Genomic DNA, 20,909 nt, shown 5'->3' with positions numbered 1-20,909 from the left:
GTGTAGTGAAGAAACTGAAACGTTGCGGGATGTAGGAGATACGAATCAGAACGATATTAGCAATGGATATACGGAAAACTGGAATGCTGATATTGTATTTGTTTCATTTAGATGAACTGGAAGAAAAGATTTTACGTTTTTCAAAGAACTGGCTGTATGAGAAATCTTTAGATGTGATGATCGTATGATCCACAAGGTGGCGGTAATGCAATTACATGAATGCCGACAGTCATAAAATCCCAAAGAAGAAGAGGAGGAGGAAGAAGAAAAAGACAAAGAAGACGGCACGTGGTCTGTTGTGTTGAATGTTCGAGTTTCTCTAAAAATATTTTCAGTCCAGCTTGAACCAGTTTATGAACAAGTGGTTAACTGCTGCTGAAGAAACATTCACAGAGTTTAAAGGAATCATCGTCAAGTCGGAGGAAGAGATGGATGATCAGCGCAGACTGCTGGATTTCTCCCGGACTCCCCGGATAATCTCACATCGAATAGGTAGGAAACACCAGCGATTGGATGAAGGTTAAGGTCTAAATGTATGAAGCTTTCTGTATGAGGGATCGTATCTGATGGGAAAACGCGGATCGTTTCCCCATCAGGTTAAAGGGCGATTCCACCTAATTTTTCACTTATCAATATCATGTTGGCTTTCGCTAGCGTGTTGGTTAACACGACTTAACCCATTAAATAAGGGAGGTTTAGTTTTTAGGTAAAAAAATTAGCTAAAAATCCAATATTAGCTTAAATTCTATCATTGCCATGTTGCGGTATGTTAGCATTTAGCATGTTGGATAACTAACTCTGTGCATTCAGTAAGTTAAGCTTAGTTTTTTTGTCCCAATTAAGCAGAAGCTAATGTTAGCTTAAATGCTACATCATGTTGGCTAACAGTAAATGAAATTTGTTAAGTAACTTTCCAGTAGTTTGTGTGCTAATGGGGAAATGACTAATGTACAGGCCATTTTATATACAGAAAACTAGGCAGTACCTGTGGAAACCTTTCAGTTTTGATACATTTAACTGCTGGATCTTATTTAGCAAATCACAAGTTAGCTGGTGTCAGCATTCATTAGCCAGAGGTTCGAACATACAGTGCTGTAAAAACCAGCTCACCTCCATAAAGGCCTGTCACGATAACAAACTTTGCTGGACGATTAATTGTCTAAAAAATTATTGCGATAAACGATAATATTGTTTCAAGACCTTTTGACGCTGATTTAATGGAAAGACGTAATAATGCATGTGATTTCCTGCCATAGATAAACTTTATTTTCAAAAGAACACAACACTGGAACTGATAAACTAAAACAACCAAAACAAAAAAGTATTCTCAGTTTCCATTAACAAAAAACGTACTTGAATAAAAACTAAACAACATAAAGCCAAAGTGGAAATAAATACTGCATTCAGCCAAAAGAGTGCAGATTATGAAGTCTGTGTACTATATTGCCCTTCAGTAATCACTAGATTGAAATAGAGAAGATGAGCACATCCGACTACCTAATGCAGTAGTTCATACTACACAATTTTTTGCCCCTATTTTCCCTTTACGAAAATCTTAGATCGTTGGCCGTTCTAAGATTGTCGCTGGTGATTTCGTAACCGATCATCCTGCAGTGTATGGTGTGTTTCGGTAGATCGTCGTGGCCGCTCCGATCTAAATCGGGATTTCCCCGACTGTGAGCTTAACGCTAAATGTGACAGGCAGCCAATCAGAAAGCGCAGATTCTTCTCCGTGCTTTCTGTAGGGAAATTACGAGGGGAATCCCAAACAGCTGACACAACGCAACACGAAGTCCAGCGGACATCGGAGATGATTTTTGGAAACAACATTGTTTATTCAACATTTTGTGCAAAGAATATAGACATGATGAGGAGTTGGAGCCAAATTGCTACTACAGTTGATAAACCCGGTAAATTTTCAGCTGTTCTTCGTTAACGTGACATAAATAGGTTATAATAATGTTCACGCAGTCAGGACTTTACGCTGACTCTAGTCACATGCATTGCAGGTAGATTGTAGTAAAACATTGATTAATGCCTGATTTTAAAATTAAGTTAACTGTACTTGTAGCCATTATTTTGTGCCCATGTGGCTGGACACCACACAACACAATGAACCCGATTGAACCGTTATACCTAGGATTTCTGTTGGCTAATGTGTGGTCTCAGGTTTTGAAAATGGACCGACAGTCGGCCGACAACTCATGTAGTGTGCGCTGAACATTACACTAAGGAAATGGGGAGGGTCAGTGGAGAGCACCGGAGGTGAGCCTTTTTTCATTCAGTGTCATCAATAGAAAGAAAAAAAGGCAGGAGGAGACGATAAAGCCGATGATTAAAATGAGGTTGATAGGTTTAATTTATCGTGCGATTAATTGATTTATCGTTTATCGCGACAGGCCTACCTCCATGCAGATTTTCCCTTTTTGCTTTTTCGTTGCAAAAAGCAAAAATCCTTCTGGATTGGGATACACCAGAAGGCTGTTTCACAACAGTAAGATTACAAAATCCAGGATAATAGATAAAGATGGTCTTATCGTTCCATGGACCTTATCAAGCTCCGCCCAGAAACGCCCCTCGAAAGTCCGACGCTTAGCTCCAATGTCTAAACATGGCATTTTTCATTCTCTGCAGAGTATTTCTGAGTTGATTAGTTTAGCATTTCTGCCGGATTTTTACAAAATATCAGCCACGACAATGGACAAGGGAACCAACAAGTTCATGTCATCTTTTTTGGATGACATCAAGATGTTTTAGCCACGCAATGCCTCTAACATTGTGCGAGTTGCAGCTAAATGCTACCAGTCGATGAGGAAAACGGCAGATTCTCACACCGTCGGCATAAATATAGCTGTAGAAAAGATCACTGATGGCTATTGTTCTTGCAAGGCTGGGTAAGTCGGGCATTCATGGTTTTGAGGGTTCGATTGTGCCTAGGACTTATACACGGTACTCGGTGCTAGCATGGCTAACACGATTACAGTTTAGTAAAAGCTAGCGTGGCTAACATGATTACAATTTAGTAAAAAGCCTTTTCAGGTGAAATAAAATGTTTAATTATGTCAGATACGGTACACATTGCATATTGATCTGTTCAGCTAATGTAAGGCTGTAACAGACAGGCTTCAGGATGTAGAAGTTGTATTGGTACTGCCATTATGCTGTCCTTGGCTAAAAGGTTTTCATAATGGATGTGTTTATTATTGACTTTATTTTTTCATTCACTAAACACAAAGAAAGCAAAGCAATAATACTTACACCAGCAAACACTTTGTTCTTATTGATCCTACGACGGTTGAGCTGCAAATCCGGTCGTGCACAAGCTTTAATCCAAGCAAGACATTCCGTTTCAGATTTTGGAAATGTGAATTTTAGTTCCACAAACGATCAGGATACCTGACATCGGCTGTACAGATACAGGCGATATGTACTGACGGAGAATAAATTTTTTTTTTAGTCCTGACGCAAAAACTTTCTGTCGGTCTGGTAGTCCACAATGTATATTAGCATGAGTTTGTGAGCCGGTAACCCACGTGATAGCTGCACTGTGACGTAAAATGGGCATTAGCCAATGAAAGGTGGACCCTGTAGTAAGTTGGTTCATCCTGTCTTTTTCCGTTTCACAAAAACTAAACGAACAAAATCCTTAGAGGATATCTCTAGAAACATAACTTTTGTTATGTTTCTAGAGATATGTTAAATTTGGAGTATTATGGAAAAAACAAAGATCTATAACTCTTGCAATCTAATATTTTGTCTGTCAAAATTGTTTTTTCATAAAGAAAGAGACCTAAGGTCATCCCCATGTGGCAGGAAAGGAGGTGGAGGTTGCACCTGCTGGCAGGGTAATTGCAAGCGAGCCAATAGCACCAGATGGCGCTCAGTATAACAGCTGAGGTAAGCTGCAGACTGACACTTGGAGAGAAAGGAGGCTGCTGTAAACAAACGCAGAGGTAGAGGTGTGGCTGGATGGTGGCAGGATCACTGGAGAGCGCAAAGACAGGGAAGTTTGGAACTGAACTTCAGATGATAAATGCGACTTAAATCAGAACATGACAACGATGGATTAGGGCTGTATAAATAAATCGATTTTGCGATATATATCGCTATTTTCCACCCTCGGAAAGCATCGATTTTTCATCCGCGAGTATCGATCCGTTAAACCATAGGGGTCCATAGCCTTACAGCTCTTTTTAACGTCTAGTTTGTTACAGCGTAGCAGCAAGACTCCGCCTACCTCAGTCTCATTTTCAACTTGAGCTTAAAGTGCTCATTATAAACTACACACCAGTTTTTAAATTGTGATAATAGGCCAAGTATAACCGGAGTTATGCTAAAATTAGTAAACCATATTTTTCCCGAATGTCAGAGAAATGTCAAAAGCGCTGCCATTCCCTGGCTTTTCCGATTATGTGAGAGGGACTGAGCTTCCAAACGTACAAAACTAAACGAAACATTAGATTCCTGTGTTTTTGGAAATGTAAAATCTTCAATAAATAACGATGGGCTGTATTTTGTTGCTGAGAAACGAAGTAAAGTTGCGGAAAGAAGTAGCGATGCGAACGGAGCAGCTGCAAAAGCAGTGAGATCGCGAAAGTAATGCAAATTTCGACTGGTAGCATTCACTTCGTAATTAGTTTTTAGCTTAGCGGTTTTTGTTCTGTATATAAAGGATTACCTGAAGAATGAACATGGGTTGATCCGAAGCGGGCACGCAGCGGCACTGTGTTTTGAGCAGGAAGTCGAAGAGGGAAAAACCCTCAGCCGGAATCCGCGGCGCAGTGAGGAAGTCCATGATAACAATGGCTGATCGATCATTCTTATTAGCAACAGACAGAGTATCAGAGACTTAGAGAACGATGAGATCCTGGCAGTCTGAGAGGCAGCTACTCAGAGATCCACGCAGGGGAATAGCTGCGCTGCGTAGCTGCAGGGAGTCGATCACTACGGGGTGAGGTGGAGCCACGACTTTAGCAGTTAGAAGAAAGCAGCTTACAGCCACGGCTAACTCCGGGAGCCAAGGTAGAAAAGCCTTTTTCACCATAGTCCAAAAGACTGCATTTGTGGCTGCATTTTTACTCCAAAATGCAGCCACAGTGTCCAAAAGAAAAAACATAAGTGCAATCATTTGCATATTGAGAGTCTACAGAGGCTGATAATCTCCCCACTCTGCTCCTGGATTACCATTTAAACTTTTGAATTTTATGTCAAATCCACATGAATTAAATGACAGAAACAAATTCTCTCACTGCATCTTTGATTCATTTTGTCCAGCTGCAGACTGTTAGACTGTCCAATCAGTCAGGTATTGGACAGCTTTTAATCAGTTTTCAGTTAAGTAAATTCAAGTCTAGGGAACACAAAATGTCACTAAAATCACTGTCCTTCTAAAATCTTTCAGAAAATCGTAAAAATGCACTTAATCGTATCGAATTGTATCACTCAAATATTGTGATACATATCGTATCGTGACCAGAATATCGTATCGTATTGTGAAATTATTGTATCACTACACCCCTACGATGGATTTGAAAGAAGTGACTGGAATAGTGTTGATTGTAACGGTGAGGAAGGGAGGGATGGTCAAAATGAAGAAAGTGGGAAAAGTTGGGGAAGGGTGGCAAGAAGCAGCGAACCGCTGAAAGAAGAAAAAGGAAAATGAGGAAAGCACAGAAGACACTGAAGGCATTGAGGAAAGAGCAGAAGAAATAAAAAATCCAACTTTGAATATTATAGTAAGATTTGATGGAGGAGTTAAGGAGATTGAACCACTTAAGTGCATGTTGGAGAAATTAAACATGCTAAAATACTGAGAGACTGAAATCTTCTGATTGGATGTAATTCGGAAGTTCAGGTGGAAAAGGCGAAGAAACTTGAGTGGGTGTGTAAAGTCAAAGTGAGGACAGTTGTTAAAGTGGGTGAAAAAAGAAATAATGAAAGTAAAGGAATTGTTACAGGAGTGCCTTTAAGTGTAAGCATGAAAGATTTAGTTGGGGATTTAAAGACAATCATAGGGATGTAAAAGGAGCACGAAGACTGACAAGGAGTCCAGAGAAAGCTGAAACAGAAACTGTGTTGGTGGAGTTTGAAACAAAAGAAATGCCAAAGCAGGTTTTCTTTGGTTTGATAAGATTTAGTGTCGGGGAATTTGTGGCCAAACCAGTGAGATGTTTCAGCTGTCAGGAATTTGGCCATGTTGCTAAAATGTGTAAAGGATAAAGGAGATGTGCCCGATGTTCTGGAGACCATGAATATGGAAAATGTGGAGTTGGAGTTAAACCAAAGTGCTGTAGTTGTGGAGGAGAGCATAGTGTCGCCTTTCGGGGATGTGAAGGGATGAAACGGCAAACAATTATACAGAAAACAAACGTTATGCAGAAAGTAACATATGCAGAAGCATGTAAAGTGGTTGAAAATGAGAAACAGAATGCAAAATCTTTGACAGTAGAAAAACAAGTAATCCCAAAGGTTATGGGAATGGTTGAAAAGAAAATGGAAGAGGAAAAAAGAAAATGGTGACTTTTATTCGTACCAAACAGTTGGTGGGGAGGTAAAAAAGAAATCTTTTTCGTACGTAAGGAAGAATACACACACATATACATATGTATATGTAGGTAGATAGTTGCAATTGTAATTCATGCTCGGTGGACTAGTAGCCTCTGGTGGATTATTGGTGGGTTTTTTCTTTTTTTCATTTGTTTCTTTTTTTTCCATTTCTGTCGTAAATGAACAATTTCTCCCATTTACTTCAGTAAAGTTGACAATTGCTCTTTTCCTGTTTTCATCTCCAGATTCTCTCCAGTGTAACATTTATAAGCAGGAGAGGAGATCAACTCTGGACCAGGAGGAGTTAAAACCTCTGCAGGTGAAACAAGAACGGGGAGAACCAGAAGATCAGCAGATAAAAGAAGAGCAAGAGGATCTAGAACATCAGCAGATAAAAGAAGAACAGGAGGATCTAGAACATCAGCAGATAAAAGAAGAGCAGGAGGATCTAGAACACCGTCAGATAAAATTGGAAGAGAAGGAAGTTTACTGCAGTCAGGATGATAAACAGATCGAATTAAAACAGGAGACTGATGCGTACATGGTGGCTCAAGTTGATGAGCAAACAAACCAAACTGAATCAGAACCAAACAGGAACCAGGTCATCTTCCAGGAAGCTGCTGAAGCTGAGAACCAAAATCAGAAAAGAAGAAAACCTTTCTCATGTGTGACCTGTGGAAAAAGTTTTAGTCGAAAACAGCATTTAACTGATCACATGATGATACACAGAGATGAAAAGCCATTTTCATGTGTGACTTGTAGGAAAGGTTTTTGTCAAAAACAAAGTTTAACTCAGCACATGATGATTCACACTGGTGAAAAGCCGTTTTCATGTGTGACCTGTGGAAAAGGTTTTTGTCGCAAACTTAGTTTAACTCGGCACACAAGGATTCACACCGGTGAAGAGTTTGCATGTGTGACTTGTGAAAAAAGTTTTTATGTAAAACAGAGTTTAACTCGGCACATGATGATTCACACTGGTGAAAAGCCGTTTTCATGTGTGACTTGTGGGAGAAGTTTTTGTCAAAAACAAGGTTTAACTCAGCACATGATGATTCACACTGGTGAAAAGCCGTTTTCATGTGCTACCTGTGGAAAAGTTTTTCGTCACAAAGTTAGTTTAACTCAGCACACAAGGATGCACACCGGTGAAGAGCCGTTTTCATGTGTGAACTGTGGAAAACGTTATAATTTAAAATCAAAGTTAACTCATCACATGATGATTCACACTGGTGAAAAGCCGTTTTCATGTGTGACCTGTGGAAAAAGTTTTGGTCGAAAACAGCATTTAACTGATCACATGATGATCCACACAGATGAAAAGCCATTTTCATGTGTGACTTGTAGGAAACGTTTCTGTCAAAAACGAAGTTTAACTCAGCACATGGTGCTTCACACTGGTGTAAAGCCGTTTTCATGTGTGAACTGTGGAAAAAGTTTTCATCGCAAATTTAGGTTAAGTCAGCACATGAGGAATCACACAGATGAAAAGCCATTTTCATGTGTGACCTGTGGAAAAAGTTTTAGTTTAAAACAAACTTTAACTCGACACATCTGGATTCACACAGATGAAAAGCTGTTTTCATGTGTGACCTGTGGGAAAAGTTTTGGTCTCAAAGAACATTTAACTCAACACATGATGATTCACACAGGTGAAAAGCCGTAGAAGTGTTCACCAGGTGTGTCCCATGTTGACTACTGTTTGCCTCCATAGCATTTAATGAATTAAGGAAAAGAAATACCAAGATATTCATATATTTAACTTGTCCCTGTACCTCTTACCACCACAACAGGTGAGTCAGTCAGCAGCCTCTCTAACCACCATACCAGTATAAACCCTGTTCCTCCCTCTGTCCCAGTCAAAAGGGTGAGCAACACTGTGTTCAATGACAAGCTAGTTGGCATCATTCCAGGGAATCCATGGGGATTTCTCTCTTTGCCCTTTACAATTGCACAACAAAAACAATATATTTGTTGCTGACAGAAATTCAAACAATCTTCATAAAATGATAAAAAAAAACAGCCTCCTGTCTGGACTGCAGCCAGTCCACACAATTTTACTTTAGCTTGCATTTAAATTAGATATATGATCCCATGTCCCTCCAGACCCGTCCTGTCCTAAGAGAAATTGAAGCTGCAGTATGTCACTTTTATGAATTTTTTTTTTTTTTTTTTTACATATTTGTTGAAACTGTCATTATGTTGTAGCTTGAATAATAAAAAAACTACATGGCATTTTTTGAGAAGTCTGGATTGCTTTATGTGTATTTTGCATGTTGCCTATGAATTGCTCGTGGGGAGAGACATTTCAAACTTATAGAAAAAGTTTAAGCAACCTACTTGCATATTGGATGTGGACTAAATTTTACTTTTGCATATAAAATTCATGAGCAGTAAATATTGTACTTGTTAACAATATTGGAGCAAAGAAAGCAAGGCAGTTGCAAGCCTTTGAAATTGACGCTTTTATGGGTCAGATAGACTCAAGAAATTGTAACAGCAGCTGTGGGGGGGGGGGGGCAATTTAATTTTTTTTCAGGGGGCCCATGATTCCTGGCAGCGCCCCTGCATTTCTGTCGGCTAATGTGCGGAGTCTCAAGTTTTGAAAATTGGCCAACAATCAGCCGACAAGATCGTGTTGGATTACACTGAGGAAGGGAGGGTGAGTGGAGAGCACCGGAGCTGAGCCTTTTTTCTTTCAGTGTCATCAACAGAAAGGGAAAAAGGCAGGAAGAGACGATTAAGCCGATAATCAAAATGAGGTCGATAGTTTTAATTTATTGTGTGGTTAATTGATTTATTGATTATCGCGACAGGCCTACTGACTATTTCATGTATGAACAAAGTCTGACAGGACATGGACTCCCTTCCAGAACTTTGTAACAAGATTGGACTTGAGGAATTGATTTGTATTATTCTGTACAGTAGAGTGGGTGGGGTGGATGTTTAATACATTTATAATCAAAAATTCAAGTGAATTTAATGTTGGAACTATTTTAATTAAATTAAACTCAACACAATCGATGGTAAAAATACACAATTTTCTTTGTTGCAACAACGCCACCTGGGACTTACTCCCAGCCCCAGGGAAATAAAAAAAGGACACAAGTAAGTTTTTGCAATAGACACTGTTTCAGCGTTATAATTTATTAAAATAAAAACAGTAAAATAATTAAGTGTACAAACCGGTGCTGAGGGCTCTCAATAGGGATGGGCGGCAACCAGCGGTAACTGAACAAAGCAGCAGCGCTTATTGACATATGAATACTATAGGAAAGGTTCTTCTCTGGTGTAGTGAAGAAACTGAAACGTTGCGGGATGTAGGAGATACGAATCAGAACGATATTAGCAATGGATATACGGAAAACTGGAATGCTGATATTGTATTTGTTTCATTTAGATGAACTGGAAGAAAAGATTTTACGTTTTTCAAAGAACTGGCTGTATGAGAAATCTTTAGATGTGATGATCGTATGATCCACAAGGTGGCGGTAATGCAATTACATGAATGCCGACAGTCATAAAATCCCAAAGAAGAAGAGGAGGAGGAAGAAGAAAAAGACAAAGAAGACGGCACGTGGTCTGTTGTGTTGAATGTTCGAGTTTCTCTAAAAATATTTTCAGTCCAGCTTGAACCAGTTTATGAACAAGTGGTTAACTGCTGCTGAAGAAACATTCACAGAGTTTAAAGGAATCATCGTCAAGTCGGAGGAAGAGATGGATGATCAGCGCAGACTGCTGGATTTCTCCCGGACTCCCCGGATAATCTCACATCGAATAGGTAGGAAACACCAGCGATTGGATGAAGGTTAAGGTCTAAATGTATGAAGCTTTCTGTATGAGGGATCGTATCTGATGGGAAAACGCGGATCGTTTCCCCATCAGGTTAAAGGGCGATTCCACCTAATTTTTCACTTATCAATATCATGTTGGCTTTCGCTAGCGTGTTGGTTAACACGACTTAACCCATTAAATAAGGGAGGTTTAGTTTTTAGGTAAAAAAATTAGCTAAAAATCCAATATTAGCTTAAATTCTATCATTGCCATGTTGCGGTATGTTAGCATTTAGCATGTTGGATAACTAACTCTGTGCATTCAGTAAGTTAAGCTTAGTTTTTTTGTCCCAATTAAGCAGAAGCTAATGTTAGCTTAAATGCTACATCATGTTGGCTAACAGTAAATGAAATTTGTTAAGTAACTTTCCAGTAGTTTGTGTGCTAATGGGGAAATGACTAATGTACAGGCCATTTTATATACAGAAAACTAGGCAGTACCTGTGGAAACCTTTCAGTTTTGATACATTTAACTGCTGGATCTTATTTAGCAAATCACAAGTTAGCTGGTGTCAGCATTCATTAGCCAGAGGTTCGAACATACAGTGCTGTAAAAACCAGCTCACCTCCATAAAGGCCTGTCACGATAACAAACTTTGCTGGACGATTAATTGTCTAAAAAATTATTGCGATAAACGATAATATTGTTTCAAGACCTTTTGACGCTGATTTAATGGAAAGACGTAATAATGCATGTGATTTCCTGCCATAGATAAACTTTATTTTCAAAAGAACACAACACTGGAACTGATAAACTAAAACAACCAAAAACAAAAAAAGTATTCTCAGTTTCCATTAACAAAAAACGTACTTGAATAAAAACTAAACAACATAAAGCCAAAGTGGAAATAAATACTGCATTCAGCCAAAAGAGTGCAGATTATGAAGTCTGTGTACTATATTGCCCTTCAGTAATCACTAGATTGAAATAGAGAAGATGAGCACATCCGACTACCTAATGCAGTAGTTCATACTACACAATTTTTTGCCCCTATTTTCCCTTTACGAAAATCTTAGATCGTTGGCCGTTCTAAGATTGTCGCTGGTGATTTCGTAACCGATCATCCTGCAGTGTATGGTGTGTTTCGGTAGATCGTCGTGGCCGCTCCGATCTAAATCGGGATTTCCCCGACTGTGAGCTTAACGCTAAATGTGACAGGCAGCCAATCAGAAAGCGCAGATTCTTCTCCGTGCTTTCTGTAGGGAAATTACGAGGGGAATCCCAAACAGCTGACACAACGCAACACGAAGTCCAGCGGACATCGGAGATGATTTTTGGAAACAACATTGTTTATTCAACATTTTGTGCAAAGAATATAGACATGATGAGGAGTTGGAGCCAAATTGCTACTACAGTTGATAAACCCGGTAAATTTTCAGCTGTTCTTCGTTAACGTGACATAAATAGGTTATAATAATGTTCACGCAGTCAGGACTTTACGCTGACTCTAGTCACATGCATTGCAGGTAGATTGTAGTAAAACATTGATTAATGCCTGATTTTAAAATTAAGTTAACTGTACTTGTAGCCATTATTTTGTGCCCATGTGGCTGGACACCACACGACACAACGAACCCGATTGAACCGTTATACCTAGGATTTCTGTTGGCTAATGTGTGGTCTCAGGTTTTGAAAATGGACCGACAGTCGCCAACAACTCATGTAGTGTGCGCTGAACATTACACTAAGGAAATGGGGAGGGTCAGTGGAGAGCACCGGAGGTGAGCCTTTTTTCATTCAGTGTCATCAATAGAAAGAAAAAAAGGCAGGAGGAGACGATAAAGCCGATGATTAAAATGAGGTTGATAGGTTTAATTTATCGTGCGATTAATTGATTTATCGTTTATTGCGACAGGCCTACCTCCATGCAGATTTTCCCTTTTTGCTTTTTCGTTGCAAAAAGCAAAATCCTTCTGGATTGGGATACACCAGAAGGCTGTTTCACAACAGTAAGATTACAAAATCCAGGATAATAGATAAAGATGGTCTTATCGTTCCATGGACCTTACCAAGCTCCGCCCAGAAACGCCCCTCGAAAGTCCGACGCTTAGCTCCAATGTCTAAACATGGCATTTTTCATTCTCTGCAGAGTATTTCTGAGTTGATTAGTTTAGCATTTCTGCCGGATTTTTACAAAATATCAGCCACGACAATGGACAAGGGAACCAACAAGTTCATGTCATCTTTTTTGGATGACATCAAGATGTTTTAGCCACGCAATGCCTCTAACATTGTGCGAGTTGCAGCTAAATGCTACCAGTCGATGAGGAAAACGGCAGATTCTCACACCGTCGGCATAAATATAGCTGTAGAAAAGATCACTGATGGCTATTGTTCTTGCAAGGCTGGGTAAGTCGGGCATTCATGGTTTGAGGGTTCGATTGTGCCTAGGACTTATACACGGTACTCGGTGCTAGCATGGCTAACACAATTACAGTTTAGTAAAAGCTAGCGTGGCTAGCATGATTACAATTTAGTAAAAAGCCTTTTCAGGTGAAATAAAATCTTTAATTATGTCAGATACGGTACACATTGCATATTGATCTGTTCAGCTAATGTAAGGCTGTAACAGACAGGCTTCAGGATGTAGAAGTTGTATTGGTACTGCCATTATGCTGTCCTTGGCTAAAAGGTTTTCATAATGGATGTGTTTATTATTGACTTTATTTTTCATTCACTAAACACAAAGAAAGCAAAGCAATAATACTTACACCAGCAAACACTTTGTTCTTATTGATCCTACGACGGTTGAGCTTCAAATCCGGTCGTGCACAAGCTTTAATCCAAGCAAGACATTCCGTTTCAGATTTTGGAAATGTGAATTTTAGTTCCACAAACGATCAGGATACCTGACATCGGCTGTACAGATACAGGCGATATGTACTGACGGAGAATAAATTTTTTTTTAGTCCTAACGCAAAAACTTTCTGTCGGTCTGGTAGTCCACAATGTATATTAGCATGAGTTTGTGAGCCGGTAACCCACGTGATAGCTGCACTGTGACGTAAAATGGCATTAGCCAATGAAAGGTGGACCCTGTAGTAAGTTGGTTCATCCTGTCTTTTTCCGTTTCACAAAAACTAAACGAACAAAATCCTTAGAGGATATCTCTAGAAACATAACTTTTGTTATGTTTCTAGAGATATGTTAAATTTGGAGTATTATGGAAAAAACAAAAATCTATAACTCTTGCAATCTAATATTTTGTCTGTCAAAATTGTTTTTTCATAAAGAAAGAGACCTAAGGTCATCCCCATGTGGCAGGAAAGGAGGTGGAGGTTGCACCTGCTGGCAGGGTAATTGCAAGCGAGCCAGTAGCACCAGATGGCGCTCAGTATAACAGCTGAGGTAAGCTGCAGACTGACACTTGGAGAGAAAGGAGGCTGCTGTAAACAAACGCAGAGGTAGAGGTGTGGCTGGATGGTGGCAGGATCACTGGAGAGCGCAAAGACAGGGAAGTTTGGAACTGAACTTCAGATGATAAATGCGACTTAAATCAGAACATGACAACGATGGATTAGGGCTGTATAAATAAATCGATTTTGCGAATATATCGCTATTTTCCACCCTCGGAAAGCATCGATTTTTCATCCGCGAGTATCGATCCGTTAAACCATAGGGTCCATAGCCTTACAGCTCTTTTTAACGTCTAGTTTGTTACAGCGTAGCAGCAAGACTCCGCCTATCTCAGTCTCATTTTCAACTTGAGCTTAAAGTGCTCATTATAAACTACACACCAGTTTTTAAATTGTGATAATAGGCCAAGAATAACCGGAGTTATGCTAAAATTAGTAAACCATATTTTCCCGAATGTCAAAGAAATGTCAAACGCGCCGCCATTCCCCAGCTTTTCCGGTTATGTGAGAGGGACTGAGCTTCCAAACGTACAAAACGAAACGAAACATTAGATTCCTGTGTTTTGGAAATGTAAAATCTTCAATAAATAACGATGGGCTGTATTTTGTGCTGAGAAACGAAGTAAAGTTGCGGAAAGAAGTAGCGATGCGAACGGAGCAGCTGCAAAAGCAGTGAGATCGCGAAAGTAATGCAAATTTCGACTGGTAGCATTCACTTCGTAATTAGTTTTTAGCTTAGCGGTTTTTGTTCTGTATATAAAAGATTACCTGAAGAATGAACATGGGTTGATCCGAAGCGGGCACGCAGCGGCACTGTGTTTTGAGCAGGAAGTCGAAGAGGGAAAAACCCTCAGCCGGAATCCGCGGCGCAGTGAGGAAGTCCATGATAACAATGACTGATCGATCATTCTTATTAGCAACAGACAGAGTATCAGAGACTGAGAGAACGATGAGATCCTGGCAGTCTGAGAGGCAGCTACTCAGAGATCCACGCAGGGGAATAGCTGCGCTGCGTAGCTGCAGGGAGTCGATCACTACGGGTGAGGTGGAGCCACGACTTTAGCAGTTAGAAGAAAGCAGCTTACAGCCACGGCTAACTCCGGGAGCCAAGGTAGAAAAGCCTTTTCACCATAGTCCAAAAGACTGCATTTGTGGCTGCATTTTTACTCCAAAATGCAGCCACAGTGTCCAAAAGAAAAAACATAAGTGCAATCATTTGCATATGAGAGTCTACAGAGGCTGATAATCTCCCCACTCTGCTCCTGGATTACCATTTAAACTTTGAATTTTATGTCAAATCCACATGAATTAAATGACAGAAACAAATTCTCTCACTGCATCTTGATTCATTTTGTCCAGCTGCAGACTGTTAGACTGTCCAATCAGTCAGGTATTGGACAGCTTTTAATCAGTTTCAGTTAAGTAAATTCAAGTCTAGGGAACACAAAATGTCACTAAAATCACTGTCCTTCTAAAATCTTTCAGAAAATCGTAAAAATGCACTTAATCGTATCGAATTGTATCACTCAAATATTGTGATACATATCGTATCGTGACCAGAATATCGTATCGTATTGTGAAATTATGTATCACTACACCCTACGATGGATTTGAAAGAAGTGACTGGAATAGTGTTGATTGTAACGGTGAGGAAGGGAGGGATGGTCAAATGAAGAAAGTGGGAAAAGTTGGGGAAGGGTGGCAAGAAGCAGCGACCGCTGAAAGAAGAAAAAGGAAAATGAGGAAAGCACAGAAGACACTGAAGGCATTGAGGAAGAGCAGAAGAAATAAAAATCCAACTTGAATATTATAGTAAGATTTGATGGAGGAGTTAAGGAGATTGAACCACTTAAGTGCATGTTGGAGAAATTAAACATGCTAAAATACTGAAGACTGAAATCTTCTGATTGGATGTAATTCGGAAGTTCAGGTGGAAAAGGCGAAGAAACTTGAGTGGGTGTGTAAAGTCAAAGTGAGGACAGTTGTAAAGTGGGTGAAAAAAGAAATAATGAAAGTAAAGGAATGTTACAGGAGTGCCTTTAAGTGTAAGCATGAAAGATTTAGTTGGGGATTAAAGACAATCATAGGGATGTAAAAGGAGCACGAAGACTGACAAGGAGTCCAGAGAAAGCTGAAACAGAAACTGTGTTGGTGGAGTTTGAAACAAAAGAAATGCCAAAGCAGGTTTCTTTGGTTTGATAAGATTTAGTGTCGGGAATTTGTGGCCAAACCAGTGAGATGTTTCAGCTGTCAGGAATTTGGCCATGTTGCTAAAATGTGTAAAGGATAAAGGAGATGTGCCCGATGTTCTGGAGACCATGAATATGGAAAATGTGGAGTTGGAGTTAAACCAAAGTGCTGTAGTTGTGGAGGAGAGCATAGTGTCGCCTTTCGGGGATGTGAAGGATGAAACGGCAAACAATTATACAGAAAACAAACGTTATGCAGAAAGTAACATATGCAGAAGCATGTAAAGTGGTTGAAAATGAGAAACAGAATGCAAAATCTTTGACAGTAGAAAAACAAGTAATCCCAAAGGTTATGGGAATGGTTGAAAAGAAAATGGAAGAGGAAAAAGAAAATGGTGACTTTTATTCGTACCAAACAGTTGTGGGGAGGTAAAAAGAATCTTTTTCGTACGTAAGGAAGAATACACACACATAACATATGTATATGTAGGTAGATAGTTGCAATTGTAATTCATGCTCGGTGGACTAGTAGCCTCTGGTGGATTATTGGTGTTTTTTCTTTTTTTCATTTGTTTCTTTTTTTTCCATTTCTGTCGTAAATGAACAATTCTCCCATTTACTTCAGTAAAGTTGACAATTGCTCTTTTCCTGTTTTCATCTCCAGATTCTCTCCAGTGTAACATTTATAAGCAGGAGAGGAGATCAACTCTGGACCAGGAGGAGTTAAACCTCTGCAGGTGAAACAAGAACGGGGAGAACCAGAAGATCAGCAGATAAAAGAAGAGCAAGAGGATCTAGAACATCAGCAGATAAAAGAAGAACAGGAGGATCTAGAACATCAGCAGATAAAAGAAGAGCAGAGGATCTAGAACACCGTCAGATAAAATTGGAAGAGAGGAAGTTTACTGGAGTCAGGATGATAAACAGATCGAATTAAACAGGAGACTGATGCGTACATGGTGGCTCAAGTTGATGAGCAAACAAACCAAACTGAATCAGAACCAAACAGGAACCAGGTCATCTTCCAGGAAGCTGCTGAAGCTGAGAACCAAAATCAGAAAAGAAGAAAACCTTCTCATGTGTGACCTGTGGAAAAAGTTTTAGTCGAAAACAGCATTTAACTGATCACATGATGATACACAGAGATGAAAAGCCATTTCATGTGTGACTTGTAGGAAAGGTTTTGTCAAAAACAAAGTTTAACTCAGCACATGATGATTCACACTGGTGAAAAGCCGTTTCATGTGTGACCTGTGGAAAAGGTTTTGTCGCAAACTTAGTTTAACTCGGCACACAAGGATTCACACCGGTGAAGAGTTGCATGTGTGACTTGTGAAAAAAGTTTTATGTAAAACAGAGTTTAACTCGGCACATGATGATTCACACTGGTGAAAAGCCGTTTTCATGTGTGACTTGTGGAGAAGTTTTGTCAAAAACAAGGTTTAACTCAGCACATGATGATTCACACTGGTGAAAAGCCGTTTCATGTGCTACCTGTGGAAAAGTTTTCGTCACAAAGTTAGTTTAACTCTGCACACAAGGATGCACACCGGTGAAGAGCCGTTTTCATGTGTGAACTGTGGAAAACGTTATAATTTAAAATCAAAGTTAACTCATCACATGATGATTCACACTGGTGAAAAGCCGTTTTCATGTGTGACCTGTGGAAAAAGTTTTGGTCGAAACAGCATTTAACTGATCACATGATGATCCACACAGATGAAAAGCCATTTTCATGTGTGACTTGTAGGAAACGTTTCTGTCAAAAACGAAGTTTAACTCAGCACATGGTGCTTCACACTGGTGTAAGCCGTTTTCATGTGTGAACTGTGGAAAAAGTTTTCATCGCAAATTTAGGTTAAGTCAGCACATGAGGAATCACACAGATGAAAAGCCATTTTCATGTGTGACCTGTGGAAAAAGTTTAGTTTAAAACAAACTTTAACTCGACACATCTGGATTCACACAGATGAAAAGCTGTTTTCATGTGTGACCTGTGGAAAAGTTTTGGTCTCAAAGAACATTTAACTCAACACATGATGATTCACACAGGTGAAAAGCCGTAGAAGTGTTCACCAGGTGTGTCCCATGTTGACTACTGTTGCCTCCATAGCATTTAATGAATTAAGGAAAAGAAATACCAAGATATTCATATATTTAACTTGTCCCTGTACCTCTTACCACCACAACAGGTGAGTCAGTCAGCAGCCTCTCTAACCACCATAGCAGTATAAACCCTGATCCTCCCTCTGTCCCAGTCAAAATGGTGAGCAACACTGTGTTCAATGACAAGCTAGTTGGCATCATTCCAGGGAATCCATGGGGATTTCTCTCTTGCCCTTTACAATTGCACAACAAAAACAATATATTTGTTGCTGACAGAAATTCAAACAATCTTCATAAAATGATAAAAAAAAACAGCCTCCTGTCTGGACTGCAGCCAGTCCACACAATTTTACTTTAGCTTGCATTTAAATTAGATATATGATCCCATGTCCCTCCAGACCCGTCCTGTCCTAAGAGAAATTGAAGCTGCAGTATGTCACTTTTATGAATTTTTTTTTTTTTTTTTTTACATATTTGTTGAAACTGTCATTATGTTGTAGCTTGAATAATAAAAAAACTACATGGCATTTTTGAGAAGTCTGGATTGCTTTATGTGTATTTGCATGTTGCCTATGAATTGCTCGTGGGGAGAGACATTTCAAACTTATAGAAAAAGTTTAAGCAACCTACTTGCATATTGGATGTGGACTAAATTTTACTTTGCATATAAAATTCATGAGCAGTAAATATTGTACTTGTTAACAATATTGGAGCAAAGAAAGCAAGGCAGTTGCAAGCCTTTGAAATTGACGCTTTTATGGGTCAGATAGACTGAAGAAATTGTAACAGCAGCTGTGGGGGGGGGCAATTTAATTTTTTTTCAGGGGGCCCATGATTCCTGGCAGCGCCCCTGCATTTCTGTCGGCTAATGTGCGGAGTCTCAAGTTTTGAAAATTGGCCAACAATCAGCCGACAAGATCGTGTTGGATTACACTGAGGAAGGGAGGGTGAGTGGAGAGCACCGGAGCTGAGCCTTTTTTCTTTCAGTGTCATCAACAGAAAGGGAAAAAGGCAGGAAGAGACGATTAAGCCGATAATCAAAATGAGGTCGATAGTTTTAATTTATTGTGTGGTTAATTGATTTATTGATTATCGCGACAGGCCTACTGACTATTTCATGTATGAACAAAGTCTGACAGGACATGGACTCCCTTCCAGAACTTTGTAACAAGATTGGACTTGAGGAATTGATTTGTATTATTCTGTACAGTAGAGTGGGTGGGGTGGATGTTTAATACATTTATAATCAAAAATTCAAGTGAATTTAATGTTGGAACTATTTTAATTAAATTAAACTCAACACAATCGATGGTAAAAATACACAATTTTCTTTGTTGCAACAACGCCACCTGGGACTTACTCCCAGCCCCAGGGAAATAAAAAAAGGACACAAGTAAGTTTTTGCAATAGACACTGTTTCAGCGTTATAATTTATTAAAATAAAAACAGTAAAATAATTAAGTGTACAAACCGGTGCTGAGGGCTCTCAATAGGGATGGGCGGCAACCAGCGGTAACTGAACAAAGCAGCAGCGCTTATTGACATATGAATACTATAGGAAAGGTTCTTCTCTGGTGTAGTGAAGAAACTGAAACGTTGCGGGATGTAGGAGATACGAATCAGAACGATATTAGCAATGGATATACGGAAAACTGGAATGCTGATATTGTATTTGTTTCATTTAGATGAACTGGAAGAAAAGATTTTACGTTTTTCAAAGAACTGGCTGTATGAGAAATCTTTAGATGTGATGATCGTATGATCCACAAGGTGGCGGTAATGCAATTACATGAATGCCGACAGTCATAAAATCCCAAAGAAGAAGAGGAGGAGGAAGAAGAAAAAGACAAAGAAGACGGCACGTGGTCTGTTGTGTTGAATGTTCGAGTTTCTCTAAAAATATTTTCAGTCCAGCTTGAACCAGTTTATGAACAAGTGGTTAACTGCTGCTGAAGAAACATTCACAGAGTTTAAAGGAATCATCGTCAAGTCGGAGGAAGAGATGGATGATCAGCGCAGACTGCTGGATTTCTCCCGGACTCCCCGGATAATCTCACATCGAATAGGTAGGAAACACCAGCGATTGGATGAAGGTTAAGGTCTAAATGTATGAAGCTTTCTGTATGAGGGATCGTATCTGATGGGAAAACGCGGATCGTTTCCCCATCAGGTTAAAGGGCGATTCCACCTAATTTTTCACTTATCAATATCATGTTGGCTTTCGCTAGCGTGTTGGTTAACACGACTTAACCCATTAAATAAGGGAGGTTTAGTTTTTAGGTAAAAAAATTAGCTAAAAATCCAATATTAGCTTAAATTCTATCATTGCCATGTTGCGGTATGTTAGCATTTAGCATGTTGGATAACTAACTCTGTGCATTCAGTAAGTTAAGCTTAGTTTTTTTGTCCCAATTAAGCAGAAGCTAATGTTAGCTTAAATGCTACATCATGTTGGCTAACAGTAAATGAAATTTGTTAAGTAACTTTCCAGTAGTTTGTGTGCTAATGGGGAAATGACTAATGTACAGGCCATTTTATATACAGAAAACTAGGCAGTACCTGTGGAAACCTTTCAGTTTTGATACATTTAACTGCTGGATCTTATTTAGCAAATCACAAGTTAGCTGGTGTCAGCATTCATTAGCCAGAGGTTCGAACATACAGTGCTGTAAAAACCAGCTCACCTCCATAAAGGCCTGTCACGATAACAAACTTTGCTGGACGATTAATTGTCTAAAAAATTATTGCGATAAACGATAATATTGTTTCAAGACCTTTTGACGCTGATTTAATGGAAAGACGTAATAATGCATGTGATTTCCTGCCATAGATAAACTTTATTTCAAAGAACACAACACTGGAACTGATAAACTAAAAC

The 20,909-nt window shown here is 39.4% G+C and overlaps 2 protein-coding genes across 2 annotated transcripts in view; both read left to right on the top strand.

Moving 5' to 3' along the window:
* Positions 1–20,909, top strand: part of LOC103460877 (uncharacterized) — a 106,415-nt gene that overhangs the window by 66,287 nt on the left and 19,219 nt on the right. The window lies entirely within an intron of this gene.
* Positions 114–8,781, top strand: LOC145553671 (uncharacterized). The gene is made up of 2 exons (XM_081612505.1): positions 114–492; positions 6,792–8,781. Exons 1-2 carry the CDS (start codon positions 354–356, stop codon positions 8,210–8,212), a joined length of 1,560 nt encoding a protein of 519 aa, XP_081468631.1. The 5' UTR covers positions 114–353; the 3' UTR covers positions 8,213–8,781.

This window comes from Poecilia reticulata, chromosome 11 (assembly GCF_904066995.2).
Source record: "Poecilia reticulata chromosome 11, P_reticulata-male-v2, whole genome shotgun sequence".
Taxonomy (NCBI): domain Eukaryota; kingdom Metazoa; phylum Chordata; class Actinopteri; order Cyprinodontiformes; family Poeciliidae; genus Poecilia; species Poecilia reticulata.
This window is presented reverse-complemented; position numbering and strand designations above follow the sequence as displayed.

Excerpts from the sequence above, each read along its gene's own strand:
- LOC145553671 (XM_081612505.1), top strand. The coding sequence starts at position 354 with ATGAACAAGTGGTTAACTGCTGCTGAAGAAACATTCACAGAGTTTAAA. Across the intron at positions 493-6,791 it reads GATAATCTCACATCGAATAG|ATTCTCTCCAGTGTAACATT; the intron begins GTAGGAAACACC and ends TTTCATCTCCAG.